The sequence below is a fragment of the Nesoenas mayeri genome (assembly GCF_963082525.1).
Source record: "Nesoenas mayeri genome assembly, chromosome: 12".
In the NCBI taxonomy this organism is placed as follows: Eukaryota; Metazoa; Chordata; class Aves; order Columbiformes; family Columbidae; genus Nesoenas; species Nesoenas mayeri.
The window spans coordinates 5,715,557-5,731,268 of record NC_137547.1 but is presented as its reverse complement, the minus strand read 5'-3'; the positions used below and the strand labels follow the sequence as shown (position 1 = coordinate 5,731,268).

Sequence of the window (15,712 nt, the reverse complement as noted above, 5' to 3'; positions counted from 1 at the left end):
TTAATTCATGTAGATAACATGTTTTAGACACATGAGAGTTTAAGCGTCGCGTTAGGGCTGTTTCTCGTGGAAGATCTCAGGTTTGTGAGTGTGTTTATCTTCTGTGTAAGGACAATTAACTGGGCAATGCCAAAACACAATAGGCTTTGATACTGTACAGAATAAAAGGAAAGTATTTCACATACTCAGCTGGTTTACAGATGTGTAAGCTTTCTAGTGCGTTTTCTTGCTCCAGCATGGCATTGTGACAATTCCCCCGATATGTCTAAAATAGATAAATATTGGAAGAGAAATTACCTTTTCAAATACTAAAGATTTAGTTTGATTTTATTATATTTTATATTAATGCTAATCAGAATTGTTTTCTCTTCCCGTACTTGAAGAAGCTGTGAAAATAATGAGGTTTAGTTTCACTCTTTGAAGTAAGGAAGAACATCAGGAATAAATTTTTGTTTTAATTTTGAATTATTTTAAACATCCTTTCTATTAAACAGTACATTCACAAATTAATCTTCGAACTGTAACAATCTGGAACATCTACATGGATATTAGGTGATTTTCCTGTAGTTAAGACACAACACACCTGCAGCTTGTTTGAATGCCAGCTTTAAGGTGTTATAGTCTAAATTACTAAGTCACTTTTTCTTAGCAGTTCAAACTCTAAGAGGAAACTCCATAAAATGGTAATCTACTGGCACCAAATACTTTGGGGGGTGGAAAAGAAGTGAATGGAAAACAAATAATCCCTTTATGTATAAGGATGGTTTTCTTTTCCTATAATATGTAGTTAGATACGATAAGCAGAAGTATGTATGTATTGATTGAAGCTGCTCTGTCTTCATTCGGTATTACTTTATTTACTTAAATTGTGTAATACGGATCATAGAAGAAGAAAATAATTTGCATATTACATGCTAAATCTTCTCCCAGATGTGTTGTAGAAAGCTGAGTTGCCAAGGATTTCAACTTTTCAAGACAAAAATAATAAGATAATTCATTTTTTATCTTTAAGCTCACCATGCATTTGTTTTTAATACTATTTTGAAGGCTAAACATTCGGGACAATGTGGAAATGATCAAGGTCCGTAAGCAGCTGGTTGAGAAAAGCAATGCTCTTACAGCAATGGAAGGAAAACTTCTCCAGCTTCAAGAGGTAATTGCAATTTGGTCAGTAACATTCCTTTACTCTTGTCACATAAGCATGCGTAAATGGAAAATAAATATACACGGTTCTTGATTCTGAGTCAACGCTGGGTACATGAAAATGAACCACATAATACGTTGCACCCAAACTACTCCAAATGTGCAGGGTTTTTTAGCCTTACAGTTTATTTGTTTTCTTTTGGAGGAGTCTAGTAGGTCGCAAAGATTGTATTTGCAAAGCCATCCAGAGCAGATTGTGGAGAATGAGCCGAGTTATCTGGCTATCTAAAAGAGATTCCTTATTATTTAAAAAGAGAGCTTTGACATAAATGTCCTGATTTATTAAAGAAGGGGTACCAGAGCCCCTCACTTTATTGGTCTTTGATCAAGTTGGGGAGGTTTGGCTGTTTAGAGTTCTGACGTTAGGACTTAACTCGTGTTCATAAGTTCATGGAAATTCTTTTAGAGGGCTACTGTAAATGATAGATTTTCTTTATAAAAAGACCAGCTTTATGAAAATATAACCACAATATGCATCTGCACGGTAGATTCCAAATAGATTTCAGTTATACAGCATTTTTCTGCTGCTTCCCATATGTATTTGGAGAACCACATGTGTATACAGACAGTGGTAGTGTGATAATAGCACAGAAACAAGAGAGTTCCTGTGAGTAGGAATCCTACATGCAATAGAACTTTATAAAATATCCTTATGAGGTGGAAGCACTAGATATCATTGTCAACTCTTCCTGCTGCCTGCTTCTTGTTATTTTAGCATGCTAAATAGCACTTGTGCATTAGATTTTTGTTCCGTTCCTTTTTTCCTCTGTTTTTCTGCTTCTATTTCTGCTTTGCTTCCCTCCCCCAGCTCAGTGTAATACTTGTATCTTCTCTGCCAAAGCAGCTCTTCTGTTAGTAGCTCAAATCTAATTTTTCACGGAGTAAACTATGTAGATTGTAAATTCCAGGGGAGACAGGTTTCACAAGGCTTTTTGTGTTCTTAAATAGAAAGCGATAAGTAAACTGTTCTATTTTAAATCATATGTGACTTTTTGGTAATTTACAGCAAACATCAAGTACTTATGCCTCTTCCTTGGCAGCAGCTGAATAGAAACACATGCCTGGGATTCAAACTGGTATTTGAAGACATTGTTTCTAATATTCACAGTGAAAGCTGCATTTTTTAAAAGGTTGAGTGTGTTTTGTCTTTTTTCTTTTTTTTTTCCAAGATAATGGATATAAATGTTTTTCCCATTTCCGTTTGAATGTTTAAAACATGTCTAATAAATGTGAATAACTGTAAACTCCAAAATTTCTTATTTAGAAAGCATGTACTTATCAACAGAACAGTTTTTAGTATTTTTTAGGTTTATCATGATAATTTTTATGACTATTGAGTTCATTACAATTTACTTTTAACTTCTACCAGTTAAAAGTTGTATCATTGCTCCATGTTCATCTTTGAACTTGAGTCAGGCCAAAGTGTGAAACCATGGAATTGTAAGAGCCTCTAGTCCTGCTCTGTCTGATGTTATTGAACCTGAGCTTGCTACGAAACATTTACAGGACAGGTTTTTTGATAAAGAATTCTAATACAACCAGTTAGAGAAAGGAATTGTGAAATCTGCTCAGAAGGACCCTGAAACTGTTTGGATTATATATTATCCCATTGGCATATTTATTTGCTTTAATTACAGACTTCACAACTGTAATTGAGAGCAGTTTATCATAGAATCATAGAATGGTTTGGGTTGGAAGGGACCTTAAAGCTCATCCAGTTCCACCACCCTGCCATGGGCAGGGACACCTTCCACTAGACCAGATTGCTCAAAGCCTCATACATGTTCATTCATGTCGTTTTTCTAGGAGGGTGTATATCCATTTTCTTTAAATGAGTAGAGTACCTCAGGGGTCAGTACTGGGGCCTATATTGTTCAATATATTCAACAGTGATTTGGATGAGTGAGCAGAGTGTACTGTCAGCAAGTTTGCTGATGACACCAGGCTGGGAGGAGTGGTGACACTGGAAGCTGTGCTGCCATCAGAGACCTGGACAGGCTGGTGAGTTGGGCGGGGAGAAATTTAATGAAATAGAACAAGGGCAAGTCTTGTATTTGGGCAGGAACAACCCCAGGTTCCAGTATAAGCTGGGAATGACCTATTAGAGAGCAGCATAGGGGAAAGGGACCTGGGTGTCCTGGGGACAGCAGGATGACCATGAGCCAGCACTGGGCCCTTGTGGCCAGGAAGCCAGTGGTACCTGGGGTGGATTAGAAGGGTGTGGTCAGTAGGTCAGAGGGGTTCTCCTGCCTCTCTACTCTGCCCTGGGGAGACCACACCTGGAATATTGTGTCCAGTTTTGGGCCCCTCAGTTCCAGCAGGACAGGGAACTGCTGGAGAGAGTCCAGCGCAGCCACCAAGATGCTGCAGGGAGTGGAGCATCTCCCGTGTGAGGAAAGGCTGAGGGAGCTGGGGCTCTGGAGCTGGACAAGAGGACACTGAGGGGTGAGCTTATTAATGTTTACAAATACATACAGGGTGAGTGTCAGGAGGATGGAGCCAGGCTCTTCTCGGTGACAGCCAATGGTAGGACAAGGAGTAATGGGTTCAAACTGGAACTCAAGAGGTTCCACTTAAATTTGAGAAGAACCTTCTCAGTGAGGGTGGCGGAGCCTGGCCCAGGCTGCCCAGGGAGGTTGTGGAGTCTCCTTCTGTGCAGACATTCCAACCCGCCTGGACACCTTCCTGTGTAACCTCATCTGGGTGTTCCTGCTCCATGGGGGGATTGCACTGGATGAGCTTTTGAGGTCCCTTCCAACCCCTGACATTCTGTGATTCTGTGAGTTATTTCTAATTGATGCCAATATCAAGGGATGTTTCCCAAAGAAATAAAATTCCAGACTAGAAATGTTGAACTAAAATAATCATCTCAATTGTTGCTGTGAACCGAGTCTTGGGGTGCTGCAGGGAGAGCAGGATAGAAAACAGGTTGGGCATAATGGAAAAAAAAAGTGCTGAGAGAACACTCAGATATGGGAGAATGTCCAGGTAAAGAACGCATTTTGGAAAAACAAAATAACAATGAGGGTGAAGTTACGGTCCCCTTAAAGTTAATGAGGAAAATTAATCGAAAATTATAATGACAGTAATGGAGACACTGAAGGATTAGAGTGAAGTTGAATCAAGGAGATTTTTCCGGAGGAAATTATTGTACTTTTAATTAGATGTGTCAGTAGAATAAATGTGGTGGAATTTGTTTTCAGCTGTTTTGGAAATTTGGGGAAGATAAGGGTGGAACGATCTATGAAAGGCAGCTTTGCCGAGGTGTGGGGCTGGTTTTGGTCCCATCTCGTGGGTTAGAGTGACACAAGCTATTGAAATGGAAAAGAACTTCAGGATAAAAAAATGGAACTGAGAGATGGGGGAAGAAAAGATGAGCTCACATGGACAGTTTGAAGGGTTAGAAACAGTAAGGATTCTGATTTTGAGGAGAAAGGAAGAATTTGTAGAGAAATTAGAAGAGTACAAAGGAATGATTTTTAAGGTGTAATTTTGAAGTTATTGAAATACAGTTCACAGATATAGAGCACTCAAAGACTCTGAAATAATGATTAGTAATATACTTCAGTTTCTCTCTGAAATAAGACTAATTGCTAATATTATTTATTCTCCGTGATATTTTTCTTGTGGAGAAATGAGATATGAGAGGCTGAGGATCAGATTTGGGATTGTTTTTTCTGTGGGATTTTTCTTTGTTTCTGGGATATTCAGGCCGCATGTGAACCTAAACAATTTGTACAGGATTCACATTCAGCTTCTCATTTAACTGCTTTTAGAAATATTGTGTGGAAAAAAATGAAGCTAACTTTTTTCTGTCTACAATCATTAAACATTATCTCTACTCACACATATATTTGACATAAATTTTCATATCATCATTTTATTAAACAGGAGATTGGTTTGGGGGCTGTTTTGTTTCAAGTCATACTTGGAGTGTAATTTACATTAAAGTTCTTAACGAATGAGGCTTTATTAAAGCCTTGTGGAATGTAGGCGGTATAATATTAACTAATATTCTGGAAATAGACATTCTATCAGCATTCTCCATTTGATATTAAAATTGGTTAAATGTTCCTTGATGTAATGCATTGAAATAAATTAAATTGTAAAAGAAATCGTAAGTCCCTTGTTAAATCTAGCACAGAAGTAGAACTGAGTGCATTAAGACTATGAAACAATTACATATCTACAATTAAGGGTTAACAGATCTGCGGCAAGTTTTGTGATTAGCATAACTGTGGTCAACATTCATTTTTGCCTGCTACTGCAGTGTTTCTGGTCAGCATGTCTAACCGCTGGAACCACAGCAAAATCTTTTAATTGCTTAACAGATGTATTTCTTGGTCATTTCCATCATGACTGAACTGAGGGTTTAATGTTCATGAGAGCAACAAGAATGCCACCTTCTCCTGGCCACGTGGAGGAAAGTTGCTTTCAGTTATGTAGTTCAAGAGTGTCTCCTGTTGACCACATTGAGAATATATATTAAATACTGCCAGGACAGACCACTGTTTGCATATGCGGAGTGTTGTAACATTTTACTAAATGTGATTTATTTTATGTTTATCTGGATTTTCCTTCCTTTTCATAGAACCAGGGGAACTTGAAGATGAACCATGATGCTTTAATAGCAAAAAGTGATGAACTGAATCTGCAGCTTAAAGAGGAACAGTTAAAGTGCCTCCGTCTGGAAAAAGAATTGCAGTCAGTGACTATTTCAAACCAAAGGACAGAGGAGGTGAGATGGTGTTCACAAGACCTAGAATCTGCTTTGGGTTGTACACATTGATAAGGGAAAAGTTAATGATGGAATATCTTTTAGTTCCAGAGATATGCATAGACCTTTCAAACATCACACTGCCCTGGTAATATGTATATATACTTTTCTCCTATTGAAAAGAAGGTCCTGTGGCTGCTGCTTGCATTTCAGAGAATCACAAACCATGCCTGGTCCCCACACCACGTAATCACTGCACCAGTGTTTGGACAATATTTGAGGGACAGGATTTCATGTCATTTCTGATACTAAACAAGCGATTTGTTAACCAGAAAAAAAAAAAAATCCTAATACTTGATTTCTTGATCACATATCACTAGATTTTTAGTATGAATTCAACCTGATTTAATGACAGTGCAGTGCAGTATTACATCTCACACAGCAGTTGAAAGCAGTCACTTCTATTTCTTTGTCTAGCAGCTCTCAGAGACAAGAATCATTGCTAACACTCACACAGATATAGAGCTAAAAATCTAGTGGTTTACTCCTCATTCTTTTCAACATATGAGGAGTAGGAATCTACAAACTTATTTGTTTTTTTTCTTACATTTTGTTGCACTTTAGTTTTACCACCTGGTTTACCTGTTTTGAATGTATTTTACCTTAACCAAGTTCACTAGAGTTACCTGATAGATACTTTAAACTACTGTAATGCATGTAGGGTCTGTCTTCTGAGTTAAAACATCATCATATCTTAAAAACCACATCCTGCTTCCATGAGTGTTTTGAAAGCAAGGACTTATTGTTTCTATAAGGTCAATTAAAAATATTTACTGAATAGGAGCCATTAAGTAACTAATACTCACCAAAATGGGAATACAAATTTGTAATACTATAGTTTGGTGTGAGGTGGTTTTTTTTTTTGCATAAGGCAAAATGTGATTAGATGGTGTTGTTCGACTGTGACATGTTAGTCTCAGCTTCATATAAACAACAGGAAAAAGGCTGGAAGTCCATGTGGTGAAAAAAAGTTTTATTTTGAAGCTTCTAAGACACTGTTGGGAAATAAGAACAAATAAAAGCCTGACAATGGCTACAGATTGGTAACTAATTGACTTTACACACTCATTGTCATTTCCTTTTGTGCTGTGCCTTGCTTGAAACTTCCTTCTTCATTTTAGTTACAGGAAAGAATAAATGATCTAGAAAAAGAGAAGGAGCTCCTGAAGGAAAACTATGATAAGCTGTATAGCAGGTAAGTTATAGCTTCTCTATATAGAAGACTTGATTCCTCTCCTGTTCAGTAGGTCTTCATATACTGTGTGCTTGCATGTGCATATGTGTACTATGTGTTTGTGCCCATGTGTAAATATATTCATGCTATAATTCATTATATGAGTAAGTATATAGGGAAACTTTGATGGTGTTCTGTCTGTATTTCATCTGTTCCGTTGAAACGGGGCAGCTTCCGTACCTGTTCAAATACTCTAATAGTAGATTACTTCTTTTAAAAAAATCTAATTAAAAAAACCCTCACTTTATTTTGAACATAAACACAAAACGTTCTCATTTGAATTTCTAATATTTTTTTAGGTTTATTGGTGAAAGAATAATACATCTAGGTGGACATATATTCTTTGGGGGTTTTTTTGTTGGTTTTTGTTTTGTTTCTTAATATATTATATTTGGGGAAAAAGGATGTTGGAAGTGTTCTGTAAGTTTTTCCAGCCCTTCTGAATGAACCTATAGAAAGTCTGATCCTGGACAGCCTCTCCAATGTTGATTTTTGAGGGGTGGATTGTTTGTTTTGATAACAGCTGCCATTTCACTCCTACTGGTTTGGCCTGAAGTTTTTGTATAGGCTTATGTAAGTTTTTACAAAGGTTTCCATACCTCAGAAGTTGTATCAATTCTATCAGCAGTGCTTACAATGCAAATGAAAATCCATTTCCAGATATGATTCAGAATTTCTCTGGTAGAGAAAAGAACTGATTATAGTCAATTGCCACAAGCAATTACCTCCAAATGAACTTTTCCTTTATTGTGAAGCCATGTGTAGCAAAAGAAATGGATTGTTTCATTAAAACTACTGTTTAATGGCCATCTTCTTCTGTTGCCTATTTGAAAAATGCAACTTTACTACAGTTTACCTGTTGCTAGCAGTGGATAGGCCACTGTCCACAGGGGCCAGGTGATTAGTAAATACTACTTTCTTTTTTTAATGGAGGAAAAGAGATGTAAACCCATTCTTTGCTAATGTTATATTTTCGGAAATTCATTTGAAGTTGACGGCAATTTGCCGAAGCCAAGAGTGCAGGACTGCATCTGAAAAGTTTACAGAGAACAAGTATGAATTTGTCAGTTGATTCTTATTATTTAATCAGTATCCAAGAAAACAATTCGTTTGGATAAAAGATTTGGAGGAATTGTTTTCATATGACCTTGTAATGCAAATCTAGCAATGCTTAAACTCCCTCCAAAGGAAACGATGCCAGATGTGGTTGACCATTTATAGTTACCCAGATGGCTCCAGCTCCAGTGAAATACAGTAAATGTGAAAGAAATTCCACATGAATTCAAGTAAAAGTAATCTTAAAATTCAAAGGAAGAAAGCAACAGAAGGGGAATCAATTCAGACTGACATAAACATTAGCATTATATAGGTTTGGATAAAACGTGTCTTCCATAATGCCCTTCATTTAAACATCTGAATTCTGAATTACTGTCGTAATAACTGTTAATGGTTTTTCTGCCAGCATAGTCTTTTGAAAAACTGAAATAATGTTTATCTACATCTTTGTGTGTGGCAATTGTGCCTAAGTATAAATAATGCACATGTAACCAGATAATCATGGTCGTTAAAAGTTGAAACATGTTTATAAGTGTGAAAACTAAGGGTATTTGATATCTTTTCTTGCAAAGATTTATTCTTTCTTTATGGGAGCTAATCAAACTTTGAAGTGTGTTAAGTCTAAGCAATTACAGAACACACTGTGTCTCTTCTGTACCTGTGCTGTGTTATGGAAATATTGTGAGCTCAGTGCATTATTTTCACTGCATATTATCTTCAAAATTATAGCAAAGTGAAGTATATATTACTGTAGGACTTAGAAACGTTGCTTAAGTTCTTTCTACTCCTCTGTGTATTTATGTCTGAGGCTTTTGTTATGTGTATCTTTGGGAAATACAGATAAATAGATAACAGATTTTTTTTTTTTATATACATTTATATATGTAAAAAATAACATTTTTAACTGGTGAGCTTCACAAAAGCGAAGAGTTGAGGAACTGGCTCTTGTTTAAAAAAATCCCACACAATACCAAAGTGGATAAACTGGTTTACGATTGGTTAAGATGAAAGTCATTTTTCTAGTCAATAAGAATGCAAGTATTGATTAATAATAATAATAATATGAAGACCATAGTACTCACTGCCTATCTGTATGAAAGCTCATTGCATTACCTTGTCTTTTTAGCTACTGGGAATTATACTGTAAATTATACAATGTACTTAATTTGGTTTCAATCTGAGTGGCACTTTCTGTTGTGGTTTCAGCAGTTGTGATTCTGTGTCCATGCAATCCTTACTGCACAGAGAGTGGTAGTTTGCGAGTAAATGATGTGTTACAGGCAAAACAGTTATTCTAATTCCGTTGTCCACCTCTGGTTTTTATTTCTTAAAGTGGAAGAAAGATTACTTTATATGTGCTTCTTAATCAGTATCAGAATTGTTGTTTTATAGTATGAGAAAACTGTTGTCACTTTGTGGTCAACATTTCTTTGAACGGGCAACTGACTTTAGGCTCTGCGTGTTTCACAGATTTAAAAGAAATCAGGTGGGTGATCCCAGTTCTCTCCATTAAGAGGTTTTGTATGCGGAAAGAATGGTTTTGTCAGTTGTCAGTTGCTGAGGTTTGGAGTTGTGGATTACTCTGGATATGCATCTGAATTCCTTTTCTAGGCCCACAAGTGTTGCAAGCTGCCAACTTCTCTGACTTTGGAGCTCTAAATTAAGGCCAGTTCCTGCGCTCATCCCACAACTCTTTCATGTTCTTTAACCGCAGCCTGAGAAAGGCGCCTTGGTTTCAACAGCAGCAGACCAGCATATGTTTACTTAATTCCTAAGACATGATGACAGTGGTCTCTGTGCCACTAAAGGCTTTTTCCTTTATTATTTTCTGTTGAAGCTGATTTTTTTCACATGCCACATGTTTTATTGCAGTGTCTTCAGTATGACCCATGAACAGCAATGGAAATTAAAGGAACAGCAACTGAAACTGCAAATTACTGAACTAGAGGCTGCTATCCAATCTGATTTAGCTGACAAAAATGAAATCCTTAACATGATCAAAGTAGAAAGAGGTATATTTCTGAAATAACTATTGTTTTCTCATGATGTGAGACTCTCTTTTGTTAGAGTTTCAGGTATATTGCCCAGACAAGTGTAGTTCCTGATGTTGGTGATTTCAGAGCTGCCTTTCAAGTGTACATTTCCACAATAGGCTTAAGTTATGACTAGCTATTACGTACAAAAATTGACCCAGTGCAGGTTATGCACTGAATGACGATGATATAACTCCAACTGCATTCATTCTTTATCTGTTGGCTTAATCTTTACTCTTTATTCTGTGTTTCTTCTCCATACTGAAAATTCTTATGGAAAAGAGGACCGTCTGACAGTCCCTCTCAAATTATAAACCACTATTCTAATTTTGTTTACTGTACGAAGTTACATGAAGCCTTTATAGGCCCCTGGTTAATTGTCTTTCAACTTTGTGAATTCAAAGTTTTTAAACATTTTCAGTATACACTTAATTTTCATTTACGGCTACGTTTATTTGCAATAATACAGTTTTCTGATCTACTGAACTGATTGATTCATATGTGGTTTGCCTAAGCTGTAGGGCAACTTCTCAGTGAATCTTTAAGACCTTACAGTATGTAATTTTTTTTTGTCTCAACATTGTGATATACTGTGGCGACACAAAGCTTACAAAGCAAGAGCACAGGCAGGAAGTAAACTAGATATTTTTAGAGTTAATTCTTCAAATGTATATTTTTAAAAGGTGTATTTCTGTGAGTCATTTGATGGAATGAAGTGCACCAACTTGTTGTGAATAATTCTCATGATTACAGCTCGAGTTCAGCATGTGCTTACCATTAAGATTGAGTGGCTCTACTGACTTCAAATACCGCATTAAATATTTAAGCATTTTATTTGACCACAGCGAGTGCTTGCAAAATTAGCCTTAAGTGATCCTAAAATAAATAAGATGCCTTAAGCTACAATGATATGAAGTTATGACAGATTGACAGTTAGAGACAGTTGTTAATGACAGCTCGCTTGTGCAATGCAAAATTTAAAGTGATGTTAAGAGCATGAAAATGATACAGACCATACTGTTATTTAGTTGAGTTGCATGTGGAAAATCAGGCAACACCTTCCATCATCTGTCCTTCCTATGGGCATCATGCAGAATGGCAACGCTTTACCGCCTCTTCCCTAGCCCAGCACTGAACAGCTTGTTGGGCTCTTCAGCTGGATGGCCAGGTTACTACACTTGTTGTTTCCATTGAATTGAGCTCCCTGCAGCTTGAGTAGCTGTTGTAGTAACCTTTCCAGGTCTGTGTATCTAGGATCTGATTACACCTACTTGTCTTTGACAAAACTGGGGCAGTATCAATTGCTCCAGTTACATACTTGAGAGCGTCTGCCTTTGCTGCATATCCCTCTTTAAGTTCAGCAGGAGAAGTGAAATACTGTTTGTCTTAACCTACTGCCTGGAGCTAGTGTAGAAGGAGCATCTTGTCTAACTTCTGTAGTTTGGCACATTAATTTTTTTTTTAAAACAACTTTTCCAGGACTAAGACAGATCTTTAAATGAAGTATGGAAAATTCTTAACGCTACAGCAGACTAACATCATCTTGCTTTTTTCAACATCCTCTTCCAGTGTTTCTCTTTAGACTGATGGTGTAATTTGGATCTGGATCTTTTTAGTAGGATTTTTCTGTCTGTAACTTCATAATGTCCTTTGCAATACTTTAAAGAAATACATTTAGAAAACAGAATAACTCATTTCACACTGGAACTGCGTTTGCCCTTTTTTCTTTTTCTGAATATGATATTTGCAGACACTTTATCACCCTTCTCCTTGCCTTAGTCATTTATTCTTGTGTTTCTTGTCTTTTTGATATCTCCCAGATTCTCAGCCATAAATTGCAGTAACTGTCTGGATCATGTTCAGCTGAGGAGAGTATTGCCCAGTCCCTTAGGTGCCTGCGAGACCCCTATCGACACAGAGGGCTCTCTGCACCTCTGCGTTCTGTTTCCACTCCTGGCTCTGTGGCCTTTCACACAAGCTGCTGGGACAGTGTTTACCAAAGCCTCTGGGACAGTGTTTTTCCCTTTTACTGTCATAACCTTGCTGCTGAAAACCCTGATATTGTGATGCTGTGTTCTTGCGGGCCATGGTCACCAATGGTGTGAGAATCACCTGTTCTCTCTCCTCTTCCCTTCAGCTGCAGCTTTTGGGTTAAATTAGGGCAAGCAAGCTTAAGCAGCAGCCAGCATGCAGCACCAGCTCTAATCCAAACAAGCTCAGATCAGTGCTGATAGTATTATAAGTGGAAGCAACCAACAGAGTTTGAGCAGCTCCTGATGAAAAATGGCATCATTATATGGGAAAACTAAATGGCAGGACCTTCCTGTCACTTTGGTACCCTACAGGCTACTGCAGAAGTGTTCCTTTTCCTCCTGCCTCTTATCCTGCACGCCTTGCATTTTGTTTTAGGCTGGGATCACAGAAGCGCAGCCTGTAAAGAGTCTTGAGATGCAACACAGGCTGTACTAAGGTAGACTGAGCCGTGCTGTCAACAGATTGGCCCATTTTGGTTCAACAAGCTGTTGAAATTCTGCAATTTGAACAACAGCTAGTTTCCTTTCTACATGCCATTTAGAGTTTTGAAGTTAACTTTTTAAGCAGCAAGTGTGTATCGATATTACAAATGTGTGCAAAAGCTTCTCTGAGGTTTCATGTTGAAAAAGAGTGGACTGAGCTTGCTGCTCGCGTCAGAAAATTCATGACAATGAGACAGAAGTACTTGAGGAGGGATATCTTTTCTCCTTATCCCTGGAAAAAAGTTCCAGTTCAGACCTCAGTTTGTATCATAGAGAAAAAAACATCAGCACAAGGTGCCCTTTTTCTCTGTGGGAGACGTTCTAACAGATACACATCTTTTGGAGACTCAATTTCTGATGAGCATTTCACCATCTTTTCGGAAGGCCTGCCTTCTCCGCCCATTCACAAGCCTTAGTTTGTTTTCTTATTTGCTTTCTAATTTTTAGCCGCTAGTGTTTCTAATTATATTTTCTTCTCAGTTGAACAAATGCATTACATTTTCCTTATAACTGCAGAGAATTAAAACCTTACTGGTGATTGTGTTTGAATTGGAAGTGACTCTTGTGGAGTTCTAATGTGTGAATAAGGCTACTGTATGTAGGAGCAGTGGCTTTACAAATGATTCATTTTTAGTGAAGGTGTTGTTTGATCTATAAACTCTGTAAAATTACAACTAACCTGGTGTTAATCTCAGAAACATTTCAAAACCCTTGGGACTTGCATGTCAGCCACCTGTTGTGTGTGGTGTTCAAGCCTCTAAACTGAGAAGCTGTTGTGTAGAAATAACTGAGTTGCACAACATGCCCTGGGGGTCAACAGGAAAGATTCTGACATTAAGAAGATGCTGTGGACTTTTTTGTTGAAAGCAGTAGAATATATTCTAAATTAAGTATGTAATGTTTTACCAATAAACTCCAATGAGTGCAGATAGGAATTAGAAAGGCTGATACTTGCATGTCAGGTTGACAGTTAACATCTATAACATTCTGACCTAAAGTATGAATTGGTGTTATTGAAGTACATGGTATGAGGATATAACTTTGGAACTTAAAAAGAAAACAACACAGGAAAAAATAGGGGAAAAACTATTGTTATCAGGAGAATAAGGAGTTTGGCCAGGGGAAGAGAGTGCGAGTACTTTTGTTCCTTAGAAGCCTCAGTGATTTTTGAGGAAAGCCTGCTTTTAAAACTTTTCCACGTGAAAGAAGGTATGTTGTTAGAGCTAAATTATTTTGTCTGATCCTTAAGGTTTTCCTCACATCTTATTAAGAAGTCATTGTGGATGTAGCTATGAATTAGTGGGTATTTGTGTCAAATTGATGTAACTTTCTGCTGATGAATTTAATGGTGTTTAGTAATTCAGACTGAGTTTTATATCTTCTCTATTCCCCTCTTCCCTTCCTCCCCCAAAACAGAAGCTGTACTTGATTGGGCATATCTTTCTATTTAGAAATACAAAAAGTGTAGATTTTTAATGCCGTAGGTTCCCTTTTAATGAAAGTAAGACTGTTCTGCTTAATTTCATCCATACACCTATATCAGATTAAAGAGGAGTTTTCTATTCCTCTCTGTTTTCTCATAGCAAAGATTTCCCTATACAAAATAAATTCTGCATTTTACAATTAACTTTCCATGCATAAGTTAATATGAAAAAACGAGTTTATAGTTTTTATAATTATGTTCAATTAAGCAGACTATTTTGTTCTTTTTCTGTTAAGAGCAAAAGGAAAAGCTGATGCAAGAGAACAAAGAGCTGCAGTTACGCCATCTGCAACATCAGCAACAACTAGATGAACTGAAAAATCATATGAAGTTTTTGACCAAGGTGAACCCAATTTCTGGCTAGACTACAAGCCCCATTCTATTTTTTATGCATAGTGCAAATACTTCTTGAAAGTAGAAGAATACAGAAATATAACAGTGTTTATTTATTCATGATATTAAGCAAAATGTCATGTCTGGTGAGAATGCATCTTGTTATTCTGAATGTATTTCTTCGAATATTCGTTCACGTCTGATAACACCTTTTCATTAAGTATTTCTGTTTCAGGAAAGTGATATTGATGTGGCAGAACTCAGTGAAGCCGTCTTGCTTATAAAGGTAATTTGCAAAGAAAGAGCATATGGAGGGTTGGAACTGGATGACCTTTAAGGTCGCTTCCAACCCAAACCATTCTATAATTCCATGTATTTTGCATTTATTCTTTTATTTCTTTATTTCTAAAAAAAACAACAACCTTGGTTGACCATTAGATGTTTTCTACACAGTGCCTGGGATTTTCAAGGGCTGAATTATTTGTGCATTTTTGAGTAGTTAATGCTTCAAGCTAATATGCGTGCTTTTGTTGTTTTTTCAGTTACACTGAAGCAGAAGGGAAGATGAAAAAATAGCCAGGATGAAGCCTGGAGTTATGTAGATAATTCATTATAACATCAAAAGTGAATTAAACCAGATTCACAGACATTTTTTTTTTAAAGAAAAACTTACTTTTTCTCAGTTAAATGAGTTCTCATGCCATCTTGTTGTTCCTATAATCTTTATTTTAGAAAATTTTGTTTGTTCTGTAATTTATGGGAGTGTCGTATAAGCATGGAAGTTCTAAAATGCGATACAGTAGTGCTTAGCAACTTCTTTGTCCATTAAACAGAAAACCAGAAATATCTATAAAATGTTTGGGTTTTTATGTTTTCCCCTCTGGCACAGAAGTTATTTTATTGTTTACAGCAAAATGAAGTGGGCATGGGAGGAAGAAACCAGTGAAAAGAATAAGCTTCCACTGTTTTGGTGACTTAGTGTTTTCTGTTCTTGAGGAAGCATTTGCTGTAAATAGAATCTTTTTCTGCTACCAAAATGCAAATGATAATTCTGTAATGATAATGAAAAAAGCCAGA

At 36.9% G+C, this 15,712-nt stretch overlaps 1 protein-coding gene across 2 annotated transcripts in view; it reads left to right on the top strand.

Moving 5' to 3' along the window:
* The window catches only part of RPGRIP1L (RPGRIP1 like), a 72,793-nt gene that overhangs the window by 17,572 nt on the left and 39,509 nt on the right, over positions 1-15,712 (top strand). For both annotated transcript variants that reach the window (XM_080351739.1, XM_080351740.1), the window contains exons 7-12: positions 1,048-1,153; positions 5,795-5,941; positions 7,102-7,175; positions 10,143-10,282; positions 14,539-14,645; positions 14,871-14,921. In XM_080351739.1, the coding sequence (XP_080207865.1) occupies positions 1,048-1,153; positions 5,795-5,941; positions 7,102-7,175; positions 10,143-10,282; positions 14,539-14,645; positions 14,871-14,921 (625 nt within the window). The remainder of the gene's footprint in view (positions 1-1,047; positions 1,154-5,794; positions 5,942-7,101; positions 7,176-10,142; positions 10,283-14,538; positions 14,646-14,870; positions 14,922-15,712) is intronic.